The sequence below is a fragment of the Periplaneta americana genome, chromosome 6 (genome assembly GCF_040183065.1).
Source record: "Periplaneta americana isolate PAMFEO1 chromosome 6, P.americana_PAMFEO1_priV1, whole genome shotgun sequence".
NCBI lineage: Eukaryota > Metazoa > Arthropoda > Insecta > Blattodea > Blattidae > Periplaneta > Periplaneta americana.
This window is the reverse complement of record NC_091122.1, coordinates 40,421,837-40,446,655: the sequence shown is the minus strand read 5'-3', so window position 1 is coordinate 40,446,655 and position 24,819 is coordinate 40,421,837. Positions and strand designations below refer to the sequence as shown.

General features: G+C 32.2%; 1 protein-coding gene across 3 annotated transcripts in view; it reads right to left on the bottom strand.

Annotated features, from left to right (window-relative positions):
* Nucleotides 1-4,032, bottom strand: part of Kdm2 (Lysine demethylase 2) — a 104,044-nt gene extending 100,012 nt beyond the window's left edge. For 2 of the 3 annotated variants that reach the window (XM_069827971.1, XM_069827972.1), the window contains exon 1: nucleotides 2,421-2,493. In XM_069827971.1, coding sequence (XP_069684072.1) covers nucleotides 2,421-2,489 — 69 coding nt within the window. In that variant the 5' untranslated portion in view covers nucleotides 2,490-2,493. Of the gene's footprint in view, nucleotides 1-2,420; nucleotides 2,494-3,872 lie in introns of those variants that run through there. The other variant, XM_069827973.1, reaches the window with a different exon arrangement.
* Nucleotides 4,033-24,819: the final 20,787 nt, after the last annotated feature.

The following is a 24,819-nucleotide window of genomic DNA, read 5'->3' as shown; positions in this document are numbered from 1 at the left end:
AATTAAAAAAATGATTTAAAATCTGTATTTTTATCTTAAATTTTTATCTACACATTTTTTCATGTGCTCATTCATGTACAACCATTATTGTAAATTGTGTGTTATTCTGTATCTACAGGCAAGCCTTGGAAGGTCAGATAGTAAAATAATACATAATTAACTTTTTACTTTCTTCTTATGTACATATGTTATTAACAAAATCACTTACAAGACAGTCTCTCGTGCTTAGTGCTAAGGACAAGTTTTTACACAAAATGTTAAGAAAACCTTTCACAAAATATTCTATCTTGCTGAGTCTCAAAAATTATTATGCATGCAAAATAAAGCTGTTCTCAATTTTTAAAGAGATGACTTCCAAGTTTCTAACACACAAGAAAACCTCTCACAAAATATTATATCTTGCTAAGTCTCTTAATAATTATGATGCATGCAAAATAAAGCTGTTCTCTGTTTCTAAAGAGATGAATTCCAAGTTTCTAACAAGGAGCTATGCCTTTATGTCTCATTTGTACGTAGTTTCATCATGCAATATCTCATCGATCGACCAGTTGGGAGATTTTACGCCCAAATTAAAAGGTTAAATTACTAAAATGATTTGTTTTGTTTTTTTTTTTTTTTCAAATCCAGCGTTTTTATTTCCTTCATATTCATTGCATGTCCCCAATACATTCGTAACTGACGAATCAAAGCTGCTGTATTTTTAACTGATTCAGATTGGAACAAGTTTAGTTGCATGTTTTCTAGCTTGACTAAACGCCGCCATGGATATATATTAATTATGTAATTTTAATTACAAAAAAGTTTTTAATGGTAGAAATGTAATTACTTACGCAAAAAAAAATGTATTTTTTTCTGGGCTTTTCAACTATAAAATGAGAATTCGAAAATAAATGTGTCATTTTCTATGAAAAATCTTCCATCTCTCTTCCCTCACATATTTCATTATTTCGTACAGGTGGTAGGCCTAAATCAGGTTTTCCAAGAGTCATAATAAAAGGGACTGGATAATACGATCACCTGGCAGAATAAAAACGAACAATAGCTTTGAATCTATTGAACATTAAACTTATAAAAAACTTCATGTTAAAACTTAGTCATTTTTATCATATGCAAGCTTGAAAATTGAGTGCATACAATATCAATAAATACAAAAGAATAAAAAATCTTAAAACATAAATGAATAGGCATACGAGTATTATAAAAATGCTTAAACATATATCTTAAGTCCAAAAAGTATGGTTTCGCTGACATACACTAAAGCTGTTGTAGCCAGCTTTTCATCCCATACATACATTCTGCCGAATGACAGGTCTTTCATCCCATGAACCAAAATTTAAACTCGCATAGGTTCAAGATGAAATTTGTGATCTGAGGAGGTGCTTGATCAGAATATTTCGAGTAGGCTATTTTATTTCTCCGCAATCATTCTATAATTTCTTCATTAATCATCAACCATTGGGATGGTGTTGAAAGCATTGTGAACTCAAACCAAAGTACTCCTGCGTGCATTACGTCTGTAAAGCAAGTAACCAATAGTGATCTCTAGATTTGGCGCCAACGACTGAAATGTCAGGAAAACTATATGCCGATTGTACTTTGCTAAATAATCTACATTACATTAATTACAGTATATTCTATGCATAATGAGAATGTGTGATTTGCTATCAAAATAACGCTAATGACATTTAAAAAAAAACGTTTTAGCTGTTAAAAAGAATAGGCCTAAAATTATTTATTTACAAAATAAAATCTATAGGTAACCTATTTTCTATAATCCGTTGTATTAATGCAATGTGAGCTATTTTCGGAAATTGAAAGACCTGTAAGTAACTTTATGCCCAAAATTGCTAACATTTTTATTTAAAACAAATTCAAGCATATGTTACTGAAGAGGAGCACTATTATCAACCAACTTTTAACACAAAATCACTTTAATTCATTACATCCTTCCTTAAGAGAACTAAATGTGAGAAAATAATTATTACTTCCCAAATCTGCTGGCCGGGTTTAACTACGGGGCGGTTCTAAACGTCATCCCTGTACATCTGAAAGCCCGATCTGCGCACGAATATAATCAATAACAAGGCCACAAGCGAGCGCGGAGGAAAATCGGTAACCGAAACTGTATATTTCCGTGAAACAATAAGCGCTCTTCGCGCTATCATTACAGCACGTGTGAATTACACCGGCCGGACGACACTTTTTCGACATATGCGTGCCTATAACAAGTAGCTTCGCGCCTAGTACTGCAGGAAGATGTACGCGGTATTTTTCGATGGCGTCACTTTGAAGACGATATTCACATCATTATTAAACAATATAAGCTCGTGGAACACTCAATTCTACAGAGAATATTTTATATAAAACACTTTCAAACATTATCAACAACTATTTTCACCACTTAGAACTACGATACGTACCGGACGAATAATATATTCACGCTGTGTTTCGGAGCGCCCACCATCGCACTTCTTACCCGTCGACGCCATTTTGATCAACTAAAACTGCGTGTCTTGTCCGCTCGGGAAGAGCCATGGTACAGTCACAACAAGTGAAACCATGTCACACATACCAGTAAATGTAACTTGCTTTTTCGCACCCCCCTCCCCCAACAAACTTTTTGTTATAAACAGGACATCAATTATCGTGAAAATCAAAACTAAGTCAAGGTAATGTACAATTATGAATGGTAAGTAACTAAATAACTTTACTATCATCCCGTACACTTGGAATGGGTATGCTTTGTTCCTTACCAGCTCTAAAACTTGAAATATGCCTAATACTTTTGAGATGCATTTTAACTAAAACAAACTCATCACAGTTACAATAACTTCCTAACTAATAATAATTTATAAAACGTTCCAGTTTAACAAGTTTCCGGATTCTGACTTACAGAAAGAGTGAGACAATCAAAACAAACCAACGTGCCTAGCCACTTGCCACATGTGATCGTATTGTTTTTCAATGACAATTCGAAGTGTGTATTCGAACAATTTCTGTAAAATACTACAACCCAGTGTATACGATGTGGTAGCAAAATCTTTACGATCACATTTTGACATATAGGCCTAGTCGTGAAAAGTAGATATCATGTACTTCGTGACTAATATGAACAGTACATAAGTAATTTTTTTTAAGTAATTCACTCACTTTTGAGGTAAAATTAGTATGTGATATTTAGCACATTATGTTCTCCTTTTCACGAACAAAACGAATTCCCGAAATAGGCTATATGAAAGAACATCCAATATTTTTTTCCGAACCGTACTTTCAAAAGCACGCTGTCGCGGAGAAAAAATACACCAACGGCACATGAAAGAAAGTATATTAATTAAGAGAGACTAACAATATTACGACTGCAATAATTGTGACACATCTTATCATTTATGTAAATAATTATCTAGCAAATATATCTAAGCATGCATATTATGGTTATAGTGAATGACAGGGCCTTGACTACTGTAATGTGAAGTACTCTATCACACTATGAATGAAGGGGCCAATATAAACAATGAAAATCAGCTGATGTAATGACACACCTGCTACTGTTTACATTCCAACACCTGTAATTTAAAGAATCTTGACCCACTTCTTTTCAAGTTGTTAGGCATCATATTTTTTAGTGTTCGCTAGTATTTGTTACGTAATGTTAGGGGCAATAGTTAATAATAATGAAAGCACTATATTTCTAGGATTATTATAAAGTGACCATGTCCATTGTTGCAATTCGGCAAAAACTTCTATGTATATTTTGTGAGTTCGTGACAGACACAATGCCCATGATGGCGACTGCAAATATATCGGCGAAAACCATGAAAAGAATTGCAACAATGGTAATAATACTAAGCAAATTAACAAAATGATAGTCTTACAAGTTGCCTTGTTAACACCCGCTTTGCTGAGATGCTGTCTCCCATGGTACATACTACGATCGTTCGGACTCTTGCGAAATATTTTGCTTTCTGACTTCCAAAACACCGTCTGCACCACACAATTCGCTCACCTCGACTCGCCTCGACTCACGCAGATTGGATACAGAAACGTCATACAAGATTACCAAACCTGTAAGAAAAGTTTTTTTTGAAAATACAACTTACAGACATGCAATCTCAAGCAATATGTGTTGGCAACACTGACATGATGTATCAACACACTCTGCCGGACAAATGTGAAACTTCACTGCACCATTGCCATCTAGTATTCAGTCTATGCAACATTACGCAACTTTTGACAAATATTTATAAAAGATGGCGCATAATTGCTTTATATTTTAATCCATGTACATGTTTTGCAGATGGCTAGGTTAAAATTTAAACTTCGAAATAAACAAAATTACAACTATTTCCATTTGACGCCACTATATGTGGGAACGAAATAGCTTTATTCGGACACAGTAGCTCTCTTTGTCTAGGTAATTTGAAGTAAAAGAAGAAATTAAGGAAATAATATCCTTCATATGATTTGTGAACATTTTATTCATAACCTTCCTTGGAAATTCTAGTACAAAACAAACATCACAAATTTATGGTACAGTTCGAATCCATACACGTACAAATTTTAAATAAATTGAAATTGTTTGCCCAACTGTCTCTCTTGTCTATTTACTTCATTTCTCACTCTGAAGGAGTTCAATGTGGTTTAGAACGATATTGCATGTATGTGTAATATATACAGTGCATATTACCCTATGAAGAAGCTAAAACGTGTGACAGACATGAACCTAGTATACATGATGAGGGGGTAAACGTGAGCAACATTAATTTTACCACTATATTATGGTACTCAACTGTATATAATACGTCTTCCCATCGTTCATAGGGACACATGAACAGATGTCTATAGCCCAGCTGATGCAATATAATTGTACATCGTTTGTAGTAGTACTAAGTGTTAAGCATGCCACAATGTAATAAACACAATGACGTTTAGGAGAGTAGGTGCTGAAACACTTTAAAGTAACACGTTTACAATTTTTTGGTGAAATGTACTCTACGAATATATTTTGACCTTGAAATTTTGTGTGATGTTTTACAACATTTGCTTTCAAACATACATACTTCTCATATAAGAGTAGGCCTACAGATTGTGCATTTGTGATTTCAGGTAATGCTGTAAGACATCAGTAATTCAGTCAATGTAGATAATCTCGAAGCTGGTATACATAGTGATAAAATACAATTTATATCCGAACACGAGATTCATATTCCTGACCAATGCATTGCAATCGTAATAATGTTTGCATATAATAATAATAATAATAATAATAATAATAATAATAATAATAATAATAATAATGTCATAAATATTACATATGCGATTTTTAAACGTTTATCTTATTCTAACACCCTTTCTTCCTCATTTTGTGTACTCTCTCTCTCTCACACTCTCTCTTTCAAGAAAATCAACGTTGGTTGTTTTAATAAACTATATTGTCTTTCTCGTAGAATTCGACTGCATGTTAACAAAGAGTACAAAGAAAGTTTACATACAATCTCACGCACGATACAAGGGTGCATTTAGCAATTTTATTGTCTGTGTTAAAATTAATATGCTATTTGATTTTAGTACGGAAATGTAATTTCTGAGATACGAGTCCCTTTCCAATTTCCTCATTCCTCTTCTTTCCTGTGAAAATATGAATGACATAACCTAAGTGATATAATATAAAGTGTTATACAGTATACGTTTAACAGGCTCGTGTTCTCATGAAAAACCAACCCATGATAAATGAATCATAGAAACAATTGTACTAAAACATGGGCAATTTTGTTTAATAGAGTATTTAAGGCAGATAACGTTATTTAGCACCGTATCACCTGAAAATATGTGATACGAACATGACAATATGTTCACAAATTAACTGTGTCCTGTAATAGTATGCTATATAATATTACGATACAAGATTGGGAAGTGATTTTTACAAAATCGAAGAAAAAATTAGGAAAACGAGCAGAACGAATTGCAAATACAATATATTTTGTATTGAAAATTTACAACAAAGCCTTCGTAAAACTGCATTTTAAGAGTAACTAACAATACGTGCACTGTAATGGGCCTATTTCAGTATAGTTTTATGTTATGAAGAAAGATTTCCCTAGCAACAAGTTTCTGTGTGGAAATTCTAACTTTCAAAGCGTAACAACAATAGCTCTAAATACAGCAAAAAACCAAGATCTTGCAAAAAATAATGTTAAGCATTTTATCGCACAATAATTTGTCTTAAACTGGCCAGAGCTGTTACTAGATGCATGAAAATATATTTTTCTCTTTAAAATACATTAAAATAAATAAATAAATAAATAAATAAATAAATAAATAAATAAATAAATAAATCCATCCTAATAATACTAAAAACTTTCGAACATATCACAATATAGCATTCAGGATAATATGTATTATAGTGTATATAAAGCTATGATGCAGAACACTGATCTCTTACGTAAATACCTATGTGTATATACTATTTATGTATGCGTAAAATATAACTACGTCCTCAAATAGGCTCATTGTTTTCTTTTTAACCAGGACGAATTTAAATTAGTACCCTTTTCAAGTTGAGGTAACTTGGCATATTTTTCAATAAAGTTCTTAACTTTGGAAAACTATTATATCCATAACAAATTTTCTACGAAATCCTAGCGAGTGAGAAAAATATGCAGACACTACAAAAAGAATTCGGAAGACAATTACACATTCAGTCAGTCAGTCAGTTAGACACACGTATTACATTATGTACAAGTTTGGTGGTATTAGTAACATGGCAAAATCTAAGAGACCCACTGAGTACCTACTGAACAAGAAAAGGGCTGGGACAATAGCTAAGGCATAAAGTTTTGGCTGTGAATAACAGCGTGCCGAAAACTATTTATTTCTAAATCTTCGAAATGGGTGAAACGTCATATTAAAAAAAAAAAATGAGTGTTTTCAGTACCATGGTATTATCACAGTCTAATATATAGGCCTACAGTCACGATGCTCAATACGTAGGGAATATGCATCCTCAGATAGTTGCTAACCACTAGGATCGCTACTATCGCCTCATCACAGACAATGCGAAATAGTACCAGCACAGTCCATTATTCCTAGTACTCTCAACAACTCAAGCTTCGTGACTGTCTATAGTAGAATGTGATATTATCTCATTAGTAATGCATACATTCATACCGTATGTAGCAGGGTGATAGAAAGTGACGCTTAATATACTGATTCAGCAAGTAATAATTATATGCAGAAATATTATCCATTAAATATATGACGAACAGGTATCGCAGTTGTCCAATAACCTCATTTTCTTTAATCGAAATTAATTATTTTCTCCACAAAGTCAAACTTCGAGGGCATATGCACAATAACAAGTAAATTCTATTTTTTTTCCAACGAAAAATATGATAAATGTATTATCTGACAGAATCCATACAATTAAAATAATGTTTTAGAGATTTGAAATGAATTACGATTATTTTGTGCTACTAAAACTATGTAGGCATAATATTCTGTCTTCGGCTTTATCATACTGCATTACTTACTAGTGACAAAATACTCGTAGTAGGAAATTTCTCACAAGTATTCAGTGACAGCACAACACACAGTACACGCTGATTTAATGAAATTGTGACTTACGACTTACTCTAATCTATCTCTAGCAAAGCATAAGGTGTGACTTTTCTCGTGACAAGTACAAAAGTTATTCAAATACTAATAGAATTAAACATTTTTACGCTATATTTCAAACCAGATTTTTATGTTTTACAGCGTGTATTGGCAGATGAATTTTTTTAGGTTTTCTTGTTTCTACAGTACTTACTTACGTGTGAATTTTCAAAGGGGGTGGGAGGATCATCTTGATATAGTAGAAGATCCTCTTATAGGTTAATGAACTTCAATCGAATTTAGACACATCAAATAAGATGTGAAAAGCCAAAAAAATGTTCGTTTTTGACACAAACAATCAATTGTTTGAAAAAATAAAATTACAGTCACTACCTACTCATAAGATATTATTATTTAAAATATAATTTCTAAATATGATGATTATACGTATTTTTATTGTGCTTGTCTATTTTCAACGATCATTATCACTTCCATTTTATAAGAATCCAAGAATAGAGAAGATAGCATAACTGAATTAGCCTACCTACATTTAAATAAATTTTGATATACACATTAACACAAAATGCGTTAAAATAATTAGAACAAACCTAACTCACCTATATATCTAATCCTAATCTAATCCATTCTAATCTAATATATCCAATCCAACACAAAATTACAATGCAAATAGACCCAGTATAGAACAGACTCTTAAGGTAGATATATTGTGACTTTAATTAACAAAAATTAATTAAAATTCGCCAAACAGAAAATAACAGGGGTTACCAGTGAAGCGTTAGTCATATTCATTAAAGACAGATAGATTAATTTGTAAAATTCAATTACATATTTCTAATAGTCCTGCAATTCACTCGAACTGTATATAATATACGAATCAGTTTTATCATATGTAGGCTACATTATTAAATAAATTGAAGTAACTGGTACATCTTTCTCGAGATAGGCCAATTTTTTAACCTGTCGAGACACGCACATACGTACGTAATTTAATTAAATGTTTTGCTGAATGGCAATGACCTTCTGAATATTTTTAGTGTTAATACGTTTATAGACGAAACATAATGATCACTGGTTTGTCCACGCCGCACAAGTTGCTTGTGACGATTTCTGACGAATGTGAGAATACTCGTATAATATAGAACTGAGAAATAACAGGCAAAGACGGTAAGGATAATACAATGTATAACTGAAATTAAACATGTTCATGGGGATAGGAAGTGTTTCAATGTAGCGTAGTCGCAAGTATATAATTATGAATTAACGAGACACGGATAAATTTACATCAGAGCGTTCCCTATCTCCCCTGGTAATTTGAACCCTGGGGTGAAAGCCGATTGCAAAATGGCAATAACCCATGTTCATTCAAGAAATGAAAATGAAAATTACCTCTTTACCCAGAAAACCCTGAAAGAGAAACATTGAGAGCCACCGGCGTAGCTCAATCGGCTGAGATGCTTGCCTGCCAATCCAGAATTGCATTCGGGCATAGGTTCGATTCCCGCTTGGGTTGGTTACCTGGTAGGATTTTTTCCGATGTTTTCCCTAACCGTAAGGCGAATGTCAGGTAATTTATGGCGAATTCTCGGCCGTATCTCGCCAAATACCATCTATCACAAATCCCATCGACCCTAAATAACCGAATAGTTCGATTCAATTCAATTCAATTTATTAAGCCATTAAACATACATTTTAAAATACACATATAATTGAAAACAGTAAAGTTTAATTAGAATGAAAACACAAAACATTTTGAAACTCTAAATTTAATGAAAACACTTCACTCTTATGTAATAATTGTAACTAATGTAAATAACTTTATTTATTAAAAAACAATTTCGTATGAATTTATGTTAAGAAACTCATCAACAGAGTAAAAAGGATTAATTAGAAGCCAATTATAAAAATCTAGCTTTGAAACTATTGGTTGGTAACTCATAATAGACTGGAAGCTTATTATATAATTTCATCCCCATGACAGAAAAATTTGTACTAGTTTTATGTAATCTACAGTATGGAATATTAATTTGTTCACTATTTCTAATTTCATGATCATGCATATTGGCTATTAATGAGTAATTGTCTATATTTTGTCGAGTGTAAAGGACTAGGTCTTATATAATATATATATATATATATATATATATATATATATATATATATATATATATATGTGATTGTTTGAAAAGAGGTCGACAATGTTCAAGATAGTTTGATTGACATAGAACTCTAATGGCTTTCTTTTGCAAAATCAAGACACTCCCAATTTTGCTACCATTTCCCCAGAAAATTAAGGCATACCTAATTATCGACTGAAAGAACGGAAAGTAGGCACATCTTAAATAATTTTGAGAAACACAAGTCACTAATTTCTTTAATAAATATATAACTCTTTTGGTAATTTTGTTGATACAGCGTCGTTAAATAACCAACTAAAAAATATATATATATATTGAAAAGTGTATTCTCTTTGCATCAACAGCAAAATTCCCCCCTTCTGAAGAATTTTTACTCATAGTGAAATATTACTTATCTCCATTCTTATTATTAAGGCCGATTATTATTATTATTATTGTTATTATTATTATTATTATTATTATTATTATTATTTCTACTGCTACTACTACTACTACTACTACTACTATTGTTATTATTATTATTATTATTTCTACTACTACTACTACTACTACTACTATTATTATTATTATTATTATTATTATTATTATTATTATTATTATTATTATTTCTATTGCTGCTACTACTACCATTATTATTGTTATTATTATTATTATTATTATTATTATTATTATTATTATTATTATTATTATTATTCCTACTGCTACTACTACTACTACTACTACTACTATTATTATTGTTATTGTTATTATTATTATTATTATTATTATTATTATTATTATTATTATTACTATTTCTACTGCTACTACTACTACTACTACTATTATTATTATATTATTATTTCTACTGCTACTACTACTACTATTATTGTTATTATTATTATTATTATTATTATTATTATTATTTCTACTGCTACTACTACTATTGTTATTATTATTAGTATTATTATTATTATTTCTACTGCTACTACTACTACTACTATTATTGCTATTATTATTATTATTATTATTATTATTATTATTATTATTTCTACTGCTAAAACTACTATTATTATTATTATTATTATTATTATTATTATTATTATTTCTACTGCTAATACTACTATTATTATTATTATTATTATTTCTTTTTAGGCTTGCCAAGTTACGAGCATTGCGTACAGCTAGCTCAGTGATGGGGCTATCATTCCTCTGCTTCTGAGAGCGCAGGATGTTTGCTCGGGCCATCTACCCTGGACGAGTTGTCTTCGCACTTCGAATGTAAATAACATTCACTCTGTAGTTTATCTGTTGCTGGATGGGAGACACACTCATCGAGCATAGAGACAGATGGAACGCCCATGTTTAAAGTGCCAATATCTTGCATTCCACGAGAAGCTTACGAATACAAAACAGCAGGAAGGCGAAACCTTGGACACGACCAAAGAAAAAATGGAAATAGTCAAGTACAGGTATAATATTATCCGAAACAGAAAATCTTCCTACACCATAAAGTGATTGTATTATTTTCAGTGGAAATGGATGTATGTTGTTTGTTGATTAGCCAACTGACCTAAAGCCTCGTTCACACTCTTCAAATAACTTGAATTCAAGTCACTTGAAAGACGAACTTGAAAAGTGTGAACTATGTTTCAAGTTGACTTGAAATCAATTAACGGCTTGAATTCAAGTTTCAAGTGAAGTTGGATCCCTTTCTACTTTTTATTTGACTTGAAAAGTGTGAACATCACTTGATAACTTGAATTCAAGGAGAAAACAGCGGGAATTTAAATTAACAGCTATTTTAAGAGCGTTAAATTAACAGCTGATTGTTTTTCAGTTCTACTAGGAACGTAAAAATAATAGCAAACAGCACTAAGTGAAATAATGACCAAATATTTTAGTTTCTGAAGTTGTATAAAATTCACGAAGGCCTGAGGATTATAGAAACTGCAAAGCTTCATAATAGATATGCAAAGGAAGCTTGAAAGACAGGAAGAGTTCATTGAAGAACTGAACACCAGAGATTTTAACGAGGACACAGATGAGATAGCCTATGAAAAATAATACAAAACTATTAAACTGTAGATAGAAAAGAAGTGAGGAAGATATGAGGGATTAAGAAGAGAAGAGCGTTGCTTGAAGGGATGATATTTATCGCCGAAACTGGCATGGTTCAATGTGGTTGATAGATTTTGTGGGGGAACTGTAACAGTTTCAAGATAATCATTTTCAATTATGATAAATCAGACTCGCTTATATTTTATTACATTTGCGATAAGAATTATTAAATCTGCTTGAAGATTTCACTTATTCTATTTGTAATAGTCAGTGGTCGTGTATTTCTCTTATTAATCTAATTCCTAACCCATACTGAACAACGCGTCTTCCATTTCTTCAATATATTTATCATTTCCCTGGCACGGAGACTTGCTACTACAGAAATTCCTACTTGCACATCATCCATGGACGCCATTTTATCCTACCTGAAAACAAAATAACTTGAATATGTCTGAACGGCGACTTGAATTCAGGTACTTGAAATCACGTGACTTGAATTCAAGTTACTTGAAAAATGTGAACGAGGCTTAAGACAGGTTTGAACCTCGTGACAGCACTAAGGCATCATTCATGATGTAACAAAGCCAGGAGATAATGAAGTGGAGTGTCCATTCCTTCCTCCTCTATTGCATACATCGTCGATTAGCTACATATTACACTAATCAGTCTTCAGATGTAGGCTATACAAACAATAATTGTTATTTCTCCGACCATATCGTCAAGTGAGATACTCTGCCTGAATGCCTGATAATTAGGCCCCGGATTTTTATGTAATATGAAAGTGCGAAATATGTACATAAAAATGTAGTAAATATCGGGGAAATATGTAATTAAATATGTAGTATTAATAAAATATGTAATTTAAAATCACTATTTATTAATACATTAAATTCACAAAAATGTCGACACAATTTAACTGGCCAGTTGAAGTGGGAGGGTATAGCCTGGAAAGTGAATTGGCATTTACACCTCACGTATAGTTTGCAAATACAACTTGCCTCTGCCATAATTTATGCTTTTTCTTCTTGTGTCTTAAGATTTCCTAGAAAAATATTTCTCTGTGACACACATAATGGTATTTTGATTTGCCTGACACCCGACCAAAACCCTTCCCTAATAGCCTATTTTAGCTAGTGAACAGTGACACCCTTCTCATAATTGCACATTTGTGCGCAATTATCATGTTATTATTAATAGTCTACTTTAAATTTGTAACATAGTTAAATAATCGGCGCACCTGACCATCCCAGATTCTGAGCAAGTATTAGGGCAAATGTATTGAATATTATTCACGTACCTTGTTAACATGTTTCGACCTATTTTCGGTCATCTTCGGAACTGGTCGTTGTTGGTCTTGGCGCCTCTTGTTTCCTGTGTGAGTGTGTTCGTAGTGTAGAGTCAAAGAGTGTATGTGTTTTGAAGTTTAGTTGTGTGTTGAGAATATCGTTGGGGTGTGTTTTCGTGTGTCTGTATATTTCATATTGTTCTAGTGTGTAGAGTTTCTGGCTTTTTGGTTGGATGTGCAGTATTTCCATATCTATGTTGATGTCTTTGTAGGTGTGGTTGGCATTTGTGATGTGTTCTGCATATGTGGAGGTGTTCTGTAATTTTGTTATGGCTGTGGTGTGTTCTTTGTAACGTGTTTGAAATGATCTGCCTGTCTGTCCTATGTAGAGTCTTTGACTCTACACTACGAACGCACCCACATAGGAAACAAGAGGCACCAAGACCAACAACGACCAGTTCCGAAGATGACCGAAAATATGTCGAAACATGTTAACAAGGTACGTGAATAATATTTAACACAAGAAAGTTCCTATCATAAATATTCCGAAGTGATATAGTGTTGAAAGTTGTGTAATCAAGATGTAAAATGTATTGAGTTGAGGCACTCAGAACTACTATGTTTTACAGACAAAGAGCTGGAATCCCTAGTTTTATGTTTGTTTTTTTATTTATAAAAGAACTATCGTCTTAAGCCAGCTTTAGAAATTGAAATATTTTCTATAGTTGTGAACAAAACATAATGACGTCAGTTTCCGAGCCCTCCCTCTTTACCAGTATCGTGTACAATAGTGAGAACAAAAAGCGGCTCTCCAATCAGAGTAATGGGACAGGGACGTTAAGACATATGTACAAGTATATATGAAAAAAAAAAATCAATAATTTACTCTGAAAAATAAAAAGAATTTAATAAAAGAATTAAAAACTCAATAATTGCCTAGATATGTATAAAATGTTACATTCTTTACATAATATATAAACTATGTAATATTATTAAGAATATGTAAACATATGACAAATGAAACTCAACTATGACCATACCAGAACCACAAATCGCCGACATTTGTCATTTTCAGTAGTCTACAAGTAAGGGAATGCAATATGTAATTACATAAGAATCCGGTCTCTACTGATAATAGATGAGCATGTCAGCCAGAACCTCAATCAGAGGTAAATTAATGATAATACCAGTCAAAGGTAGCGAGAGAGGAAGAGAGAATGAAAACATCTGAAGGGAACTAATTATAGCCTAACACAATGAACGATTAAATCTCAAAAATTATAAAGAGAAGTGCCTGAACAAGGCAAAGAAAATTGTATAAAATAATATTACATTCACAGTGTTAGTATAAACTGAGAACTCGGTAGCAAGTTGTAAGGGACGACTGGCATAAAAAACATAAAACAGGTTATTATCACAGTCTAGTATATACAGTCGCGAAGATCAATACGTAGTAAATATGCAAACATTAGATAGTTGCTCACCAATAGAATCGCTAATATCGCCTCATTACAGGCAATGCAAAATAGTACCGTCACAGTCTATTGTTTCTAGCACCCTCAAAACTCAAGCTTCGTGACTGTATATAGTAGACTGTGTTATTATTCTAATCAGTATAGGAAAAAAAGGAAGATGACTGAAGACCAGTTTTGCTGTTTCCTTCCGTATTAACCTAAAATGAATTTGTCAGTATTACAATGTTCTTCATTAAGACACACTTCTCACATATACAAAATTGACTGTACCTCCGACAATTCACTGACGACTCAATCAAAGAAACGGCAACACGACCTCTGGCAAAACGTTAAATTTGTGTTATAAAATGTAGATTTCCAGCGATAATTTCAGTTTCCAGTATCTATTTTATTTCATCATAGCTCCATTTTCAATGCCATGTGGTAACATTAACGTTTAGTCAACTGTCCAAGGACAGATCTGAACCCCACAAGTGATACCAACATGACACCAATTATGAGGCAACTAGGCTAGGAGATAATGAGGTAGGGTGGCCAGTTCCTTTCCTCCTCCATTGCATACATAGCCGACTAGTTACATATTCCACTAATCAGACTTCAGATGTATACAAACAAACATATCCACTAATCAGACTTCAGATGTATACAAACAATTTTCTTTCTCTGACACAAATCGTCAAGTAAGATGTATTGCCTGATAATCTAGGCTTACATATCAGCCATAACCTCAATATCAAAGGCACGTGGTAACATTGACCTTGAATAATTCTGATATCTCAAAAATGTCATAGTGCAAGAATAACTACATAGGCTAAGTAAATAAACACGAATACCAGAAGTAAATACTGAAACTAAAATACAGACATAGTTCTCTCTCTCTCGCTCTCTTTGTCCGACATCAAAAAGCTGTAGGCCTAAATTCTTAAATATTCAGAGTGAAATGAGATTTTATGTATTATTTATAGGGATAAAGCAGCATGTGATTGCGATTAAAATGGCATAATTAAAATCTCTCTAACAGCTACCATTTCTTGGATATATTTATTTTAATGTACAAAATAAGTGATAGTTTCAACACAGCTGAACAAATGCTTAATATTGCTGAAGCGTTGTAAACATCACATAAATACAGATCTCGTATTTTATCTCTGCCTCTATGCAACGTCACATTTGCGATGGGAGAAAAGTTGTAATGCTTTTCAATACGCTGACGCCCATGTTGTAAGATAAGTCACTTGAAATTTAACGGCCACTGACCGGCAGAGATATAATCCGAGATCTGTAGAATTCTCACTTCAACCTGCTTCCCCGATCAGAGTATGCCATGTAGTCACCTCCACTAGTATTAAAATTCATGTGATGAGTAAGGTTTGAAATTATGTACTGCTAATAACTCCTAACCTATAAATTTTGTCAATATTTTATTGGAATCTCAATGTCCAACAATAACATGCAAATTACACTGTTGAAGTAAATAGTATGTGAAATATCTGGGTATCATTATTGATCAAAATTTAAAATGGCCTCATCACATTACTTATCTTTGTAAGAGGCTTCATAGAACAATTTATAAATTCGTTAATCTTCGATGCTACTTACCCATTAGAGTTCTACGAAATGTTTATTTGGCCATTTTTCAATCTATTACTCAATATGGCATTATTTTTTGGGGTGGAAATACAAAAATGAATCTTAGTCCGTTAAATTTACTACAAAAATGAATAATTGAAATTTGTTTGAAGAAACGTTTTGATTATCCAACTAAATTAATTTATTCTGAATTTAATGTATTTAATATTGAACAAATTTATAAATATAATGTTAAAATTTTATCATAAAAATCGTAATAGTTTATTTTACAGGCACATAATCATGACACAAGACGAAATAATAATTCAACATTAGTAGAACCAAAATGTTTCAAATCTGCTGGTCTAAAGCATAGCATTAATTTTGGCCCTCGGTTGTATAATTCTTTAGCTAAATTACACCCAGAACTTCTAACATGTAACCCATTAACCACTAACATATAACAAGAAAATTAGAAACATGTTAATGTTTTCAATTTGATTAAATAAATATATAGCCTATGTATATGAATTAATCAACATATATTATATTTGTATTCTATAATTTCGGAATATATATTTTTCATAAATTGTCCTACTTTATTCACGTACGATATTATACTTCTCTATGTCAATATTATATTATATAATTTTATTGTAGCTGTAATTTTAATTTTAATTCCTATTTTATTTTATTTTATTTTCTATATTCCTCTTATATTGATAATATGTCTGAACTGCGACCGAACACGAGCGCTGCTCATTCGGTTCTCAAATTTTGTTAATATTATTGTATCCTCTTTTTGTATTGATCGCATTATTTTATTTATATTTCTATTGTTATTATATTCTGTAGTCTGATATTCTATTCTGTAGTCTTTGTTGAAATAAATAAATAATTAAATAAATAAATAGATAAATAAATAAATAAGTAAGTAAATAAATAAATAAATAAATAAATAAATAAATAAATAAATAAATAAATAAATAAATAAATAAATAAATAAATAATGTTTTTCCTCGAAAACAAATAACAAAGAAACAAATTTCCAGATAAAGTTTTGCTTGTTTTACTTAAACGATTCATCTCTGTAAATAAATGCATGAAGTCTCATTCCATTTTCTAAGCTAATAATGACAAACGAGATGGATAATGCCCTCATTGTTACATCCAGAGAAATAGATAAGCACAAACAATGTTTAAAATATAATATAGCCTACATATATAAATTTTTATTTAAAATGTCGCTCAAAATCCATACCTTTTACCGACATTACGTAATACTTATCCTGCTATACTGCAGAAAAGTGTAACAGGTGTGGAAAATATTGAAAAATATTGTTGTCGCGTTTGAAAGTAAACATAGCCCATTCAAAAATTCCTTTCTATGAAATTGGGGGGGGGGGAGTAATTCTCGTCTCTGGAGGAAATCGCACCTTGATTATGTACAATCATAATTAACGGAATTTTCTGGTCACGTAATCAATATGCAAGGCCACTACTTGAGACAATACAGGAAATCATACCCACATTCTGTATGAAATAATAAGACAAGTAAACCTGGAATTTTAGAACAAATTCCTATTTTGTTTCTCAAGCATTAACATGAAAATGTTTAAATATATCCAAATTTCATGAAAAATCACGAAATTTAATAGCATTATGGCACCCTAAAAATGCCTATTTTGATCGTTCGCGCAGTCTATTTCGTGGCTTTACTGTCTAAAATGTCTATTTCCATATATTTTGAAAATTGTCAAGTTTTATCATGTTTACAGCAACAAGAATAAGACAATTCTTTAAACTCTACAATAGACATTCCATTTCTATCACTCCATATTATCACGTAGCTGCTGTATTCAATAAACACTTTTAAGTATCATAAACAGCTGCTTCACAACTTCTGAAATGGTGGCATACCGGTTTATTGCGCAACTCAATGGGCTAGTGTATTAAAGAAAAATCCAGGTTTTCAGTGTTGAGGCGTCTGAATCAAGTTAACTATGGGGAAAGTGAAGATCTTTTCGATGAAACTGAAATGAGAAATGTTAGACTTAGCCATGCTCCTCTCGCCTCTGCGTAGAGACGTTTAGCGTTCTTTCTCAGCTTACAAAACTATATTGGACAAAATACAAAATTTGGCAATAGATAATTTTTGTAAGCTTACTGTTATTGCAAGGCAAATTATGAAACAAAGTGTTTTAATTTGTTTGATTACGTAAGTTGTGTTCATTAACTTCACTTCAAATATTTTAATATAGATAAATTTATAATATTCGCGCTTTTACTAATTAGTGACTTAATATTTCAATCTGAATAAATGTTTTAGCAAATCGATGGCCCAGAACCAGACTGTTCCAAGTCCATTTTACTATTTTTTTTTTCAGGAGAGCTATTTTAAGCTCCTGACATTCAAAGCTTCATGAAACAATCTGGAACAGCTTCACAGCAACTGTATGGAGAGGAATATTTACAATTTTGTTCGATTCATATATGCAAACAAGAACTGGAACACAATGATATACAGGTTTCTTTCTCCTAAAAAGTTGGACTTGGAACAGTCTGGTTCTCAGCCATCGAAATGGTTTACTGCTTTATCGGTTACTTAAATTCGAGTACGTTCCAGATTAGGTGGAAAAACAAGATTTTGAGCGCCTGGTATAATATTCTGTATACTTTATTTTTTTACCAGCCCATTGTTATATTTTAGAGCCTATTTTAGGGGTCTAAGCATACATTTCTAGTGTTTTAAAATTTAAAGTCTGAAAATTAACAAACTATTAGAGAAAACACGGGAATTTTAATTGAAGCAAGTAAAGAGAGCTAAGTAAATCCCGAAAAGACAAGGTATATGATTATGTATTGTAACCAGAACATAGTTTAGGAGGCCGGAGGGAAAAAGACCTTTGGGGAGGCTGAGACGTAGATGGGAAGATAATATTAAAATGGATTTGAGGGAGGTGAGATATGATGATAGAGACTGGATTAATCTTGCTCAGGATAGGGACCAATGGCGGGCTTATGTGAGGGCGGCAATGAACCTCCGGGTTCCTTAAAAGCCAGTAAGTATGTATGTAAGTAAGTAAGTAAATAACCAGAACATAGTACGAAATGGAAATATAAACATTGGAAATTTATCGTTTGAGAGATGAAACAATTCAAATACCTTGGAGCAACAGTGATAAATATAAACGACACTCGAGAGGAAATTAAACGCAGAATAAATATGGAAAATACCTGTTATTATTCGGTTGAGAAGCTTTTGTCATCCAGTCTGCTCTAAGAAACCTGGAAGTTAGAATTTATGAAAAAATTATATATTTCCGATTGCTCTGTATGGTTGTGAAACTTGAACTCTCACTTTGAGAGAGGAAGAGAGGCTAAGAGTGTTTGAGAATAAGGTGCTTAGGAAAATATTTGGGGTTAAGAGGAATGAAGTTACAGGAGAATGGAAAAAGTTACACAACGCAGAACTGCACGCATTGTTTCTTCACCTGACATAATTAGAAATATTAAATCCAGACGTTTGAGATGGGCAGGACGTATGGGCGAATCCAGAACTGCATATAGAGTGTTAGTTGGGAGGCCGTAGAAAAAATACCTTTGGGGAGGCCGAGACGTAAATGGGAGGATAATATTAAAATTAATTAGAGGGAGATGGGATATGATGGTAGGGACTGGGTTAATCTTGCTCAGGATAGGGACCGATGACGGGCTTATGTGAGGGCGGTAATGAACCTCCAGGTTCTACATATGTCATTTGTAAGTAACTAAGTAAGATAAATTACTCCTTCCATCACTTGAAATTGGTCCGTTTTTCTTACACACTACTATTACGAAGAAATTACTGCAATTTTCCGCCAGAGTTTCTAAACACTTTGCTACTGTGGATCCCTTATAAAATGTAAACTGATGTTGAAATCATTCCTTACTTTAACAAGAACTAATAGGCCTACATACATATGGTATAACTTAAAGATGCAGTATATTTCACTAAATTAGAAATAAGATTTTAACATGGTTTATATGAATGATCGCATAAAATATGTAGTATGCAATTTCTATGAAATTATAACATAATAAACTGGTACGAGATTTTAGGTGTTTACACCATATAATAGATGTAGAGATATCCAAAAGCAACGTATCTGCTCCATCGTCATGAGTGGCAAGGGGTGGAATCCTTACGAAAAGCTGTTCTCCAGGACTGAACCAAAACATACATAATAACACAATTATTCTATCTTTGTTAATTTAAAATATAATACATTTATTTTCAATAAATTAATGTACACTCAAGAAGCAATAATTTTTTTATTCTTCATACTGCATATTTCGTACTGCATGCTTTACAGTTACGATTGTAAACATTCAAGCTCGTCTTCGTAATAACATTAGAAGTTACCGCTAGATGGCATATGTTTTGCAGAAGGCTATTTATGCACGGGAAATGTTTTTTTTTTTTAATTTATGCACGAGAAATGTTGCACTAACAATAATAAAATTATTACTGTATTTCAGAATTGTTTCGTTCACTAAGTGTAACGGCATTTCACCCTTTTTTTAAACTTCCTATATCATATATTACATTTTTGTCGTTTTAGTTTCCTTTAAACACTGTAGGACGCTGTGAGTAGAAAAACTGAAGTCGTTGACAATAATTGCATTACAGAGCTGACAACAGTCAATATTTGTACATTTAATACATCAATATAAAATTGCCTGACTGACATTTTGTTGAAAACTGATCGACTAGAAAGTAATATTAACAAAATTTTCAATTTTCAAACTTTATGTTGCATTATTTCTCAGATTTAAGAACGGCATAATGAAAACCTCAGAAAGAGATGATCACTTCTATTTAAATCATGGTTAAAGTATTTGAATTGCAAGAGGAAGAATTTTTTTCCTAATATATTTGAATTTTATAAGAAATGTTTTTCTTTTTTTTTTTCTGTTAAAGATAAGTTAAAGACTGAGCTACAATTTATTGATCTCATTGAGAAAAAAAGGCCTTGTAAAATTATGTAATTTTATAAAAATTGTGGAAGAACAGTTTTGAGAAAATGAGCAATTAAACTGCATATTGCTGGCATTTAGCCTACATTGTGCTACAAATCTAATTTTGGTTCATAAATAAAAGAACAGCATCTGAAGTAGGCACCAACTATATGTCAGAAGTATGGTATGATATGATATTATGTATTTGAAAACAGAAGCATTTCAAAGATTATTATCCCCATATCAATATGAAATATAACTTCTCTCGGTTTAGAGCAAATGAATGAACACTCACAAGAATATAAGATCTATAGGCCTAATATAGGCTACTATATGCCTACTACAGTATTCGATTCGGCTTATGCATTCAGAAAGTGGAACATAAACACTTCAACGTTTAAAATATCACAATAAATTGGGCTACAAATTTGCCTCATATTAATAACACTGAAAAGAATTCAATAAAAAAATTCTTCGACTTAAGGCATTGAAATGTATATCAGTTTCATAAATTACAATCATAAAAGGCACTCAAGTTCACTTTTGGGAGAAGAAAGAAGAAAAGTATGCATTCTTATTAAAGTATATGCGAATATTTGCATTTACATATAAAATTAACTTTCAGTTAACTGTTTAGTGAGGATCAACATAACCTTAAATTGGTGACCAATTCCTCAGCTTAAATGCACTTTTTATTTGTTCATGTCCTTCGATAGTGCAAAATATTTCAGTATAACTATAACTTCTTATACATATAGGTTTTGTGTCGATATAACTTCTACAGATTTTTAAATCTCTTCATGTTATAAATTTGGGTAGGGAAAATAAGTTTAGTACAGGATATCTTCTCACGAAAAATACCTATCATAAATTTCTGAAATTACTCAATTTGGTCATCTGTTTATTTCATGTGCTCCCTAAATCATGTACCTTTATGTAATTTTATATTTAAAAAAAATGTAGGCTATGATGTTTTTCATTAGAAGCATGTACAATTATTTTTTCTTTTGCGTAAAAGTTTTTACACTGTATTCCCACATTAAAGTTAGTTTTTATTATTCAATAATAATAATAATAATAATAATAATAATAATAATAATAATAATAATAATAATAATAATAATAATAATAGTCTAATAATAACAATAATAATCTAATAATAATAATAATAATAATAATAATAATAATACCCAAAAGACGTAAAAAACTGAATGTCGATGTGCGACTAATAAGGGTAGAAATTTCTTCCAAAGATAGGAGATACAAAATATAATATTAGGATCACATTTATTTTAAACTCTAAAATTCAAATCCTTTACTTATTTATGATTTTAATTCTATGTTTTACTTAACATAACATTCTAAATTAATTTCTGTAGGCTTACTACTCTAATAGCTTTCTCAGTAGTATCAGAAAGTGGATTTAGTTTTTAAATAAAACTATTTTCCGCATTCAGTTCCTTCGATATTTGAATGTGTTTATTGCTTTATGAGAGTTAACATGTTCTTCAATTACTCTTCTAATGAGATACTATCACTATTACCACTACCAGCACGGCCTCGACCACCGCAACCACCATGACCAAATTGCAACCACCATCATGACCACCACCACAACTGTGATTGCATTGAGTGCTAAAATCAATAGCATGCCACTCAGTGCACGACACGTAAAATTCAATTCATTCAAGTCGTCTATTCTAAAATATAATTATTATTCGGAGAGAAATCGAGCAAAGGCTGAGATACAAAATTTTACGTGTTTTACAACGTATTTACAGAAGATCTATTTGAGAAAACATAAGTAAAACAGCAATGATAGAAAACGCTTTTCACGGATTCCTCAGAACAGGTACACCTGCATCCATGTAATATCTTTCAGCTATATGACAAGTTTTATTATATCTTAATATCATTTTTAAAATTTCTGGGACTTTTTATTTTAGATATATTGATCATATTGGAAAAAAAAAACATTTTTTATACTACCGGGTACTTGCCTGAAATATAAAAATTGGAAATTATTTTATCTTTTGAAGAGGTGGAGAAGTTCAAATATCTGGGAGCAACAGTAACAAATATAAATTATACTCGGGAGGAAATTAAACGCAGAATAAATATGGGAAATGCCTGTTATTATTCGGTTGAGAAACTTTTATCATCCAGTCTGCTGTCGAAAAATCTGAAAGTTAGAATTTATAAAACAGTTATATTACCGGTTGTTCTGTATGGTTGTGAAACTTGGACTGTCACTTTGAGAGAGGAACAGAGACTACGGGTGTTTGAGAATAAGATTCTTAGGAAAATATTTGAGGCTAAGAGGGATGAAGTTACAGGAGAATGGAGAAAGTTACACAACACAGAACTGCACGCATTGTATTCTTCACCTGACATAATTAGGAACATTAAATCCAGACGTTTGAGATGGGCAGGGCATGTAGCACGTATGGGCGAATCCAGAAATGCATATAGAGTGTTAGTTGGGAGGCAGGAGGGAAAAAGACCTTTAGGGAGGCCGAGACGTAGATGGGAAGATAATATTAAAATGGATTTGAGGGAGGTGGGATATGATGATAGAGAATGGATTAATTTTTCTCAGGATAGGGACCAATGGCGGGCTTATGTGTGGGCGGCAGTGAACCTCCGGGTTCCTTAAAAGCCAGTAAGTAAGTAAGTAAGTAAGTAAGTAAGTAAGTAAGTAAGTAAGTAAGTAAGTAAGTAAGTAAGTAAGTAAGTAAGTAAGTAAGTAAGTAAGTAAGTAAGTAAGTAAGTAAGTAAGTAAGCGGGCACTTGCCTTACGTCATTCAATGAAGTGACGAAGGCGTTGCCTTTGGTACACTGTGGGAGACGAACTACATAGCACCGCATGATGGAGCAATGGTGGAATATCGTTAAGAGAAACGGGGGTGCCCCGAGAAACCTAACACCAAGTATCAGCTTTGTCCACCACAGAAATGGTATAAGAATGTATTATGGAGTGGTTTTACGAAGTAATGAAACAGTGACCTTTTCAGTTGCTAAAGTGTGTAATTACAATGTAAAACTGTGTTTCATGTACTTAAGAAGAAAATCAATAAATATAGTTATTCCCGTGGCGCTACAGCCCATGAAGGACCAAGACCGAGACCAGCCGGCTGTTGGCCTCACGGCCACATGCCGAAGCAGAGGTGGACGATCATCCAACCAGAATGGAGGTATCATGTGTTTAGCACGATGAGCCTCCCAGCCGTTAAAGCTGGTTTTCGTAACCGGATTTCGCTACCTATCATAGCTCCCCAGCATCACGGTGTTGGGTGGACACCGGTCCCATGCACTGGCCGAAATTTCATGAGAAAATTTCTTACTTCATGACGACTCGAACCAGCGAGCATTCCGTAACGCGAGTCCTAGACAGGATGCCTTAGACCACGACGCCACGGCGTGGGACAAATATAATTATTGTACAACATAAATATTAAATAATAAATATCTAAAATACATTAATGGGGAGATTGCAACAATAAATAAATAAATAAATAAATAAATAAATAAATAAATAAATAAATGAGTGAATGAATGAATGAATGAATGGATGGATGAATGAATGAATGAATGAATGAATGAATGAATGAATGAATGAATGAATGAATGAATGAATGAATATGTAATCAACATACATTCCCAAGATAAACACTAGCTTGGATATAACGGTCTTGAAAAATTATGT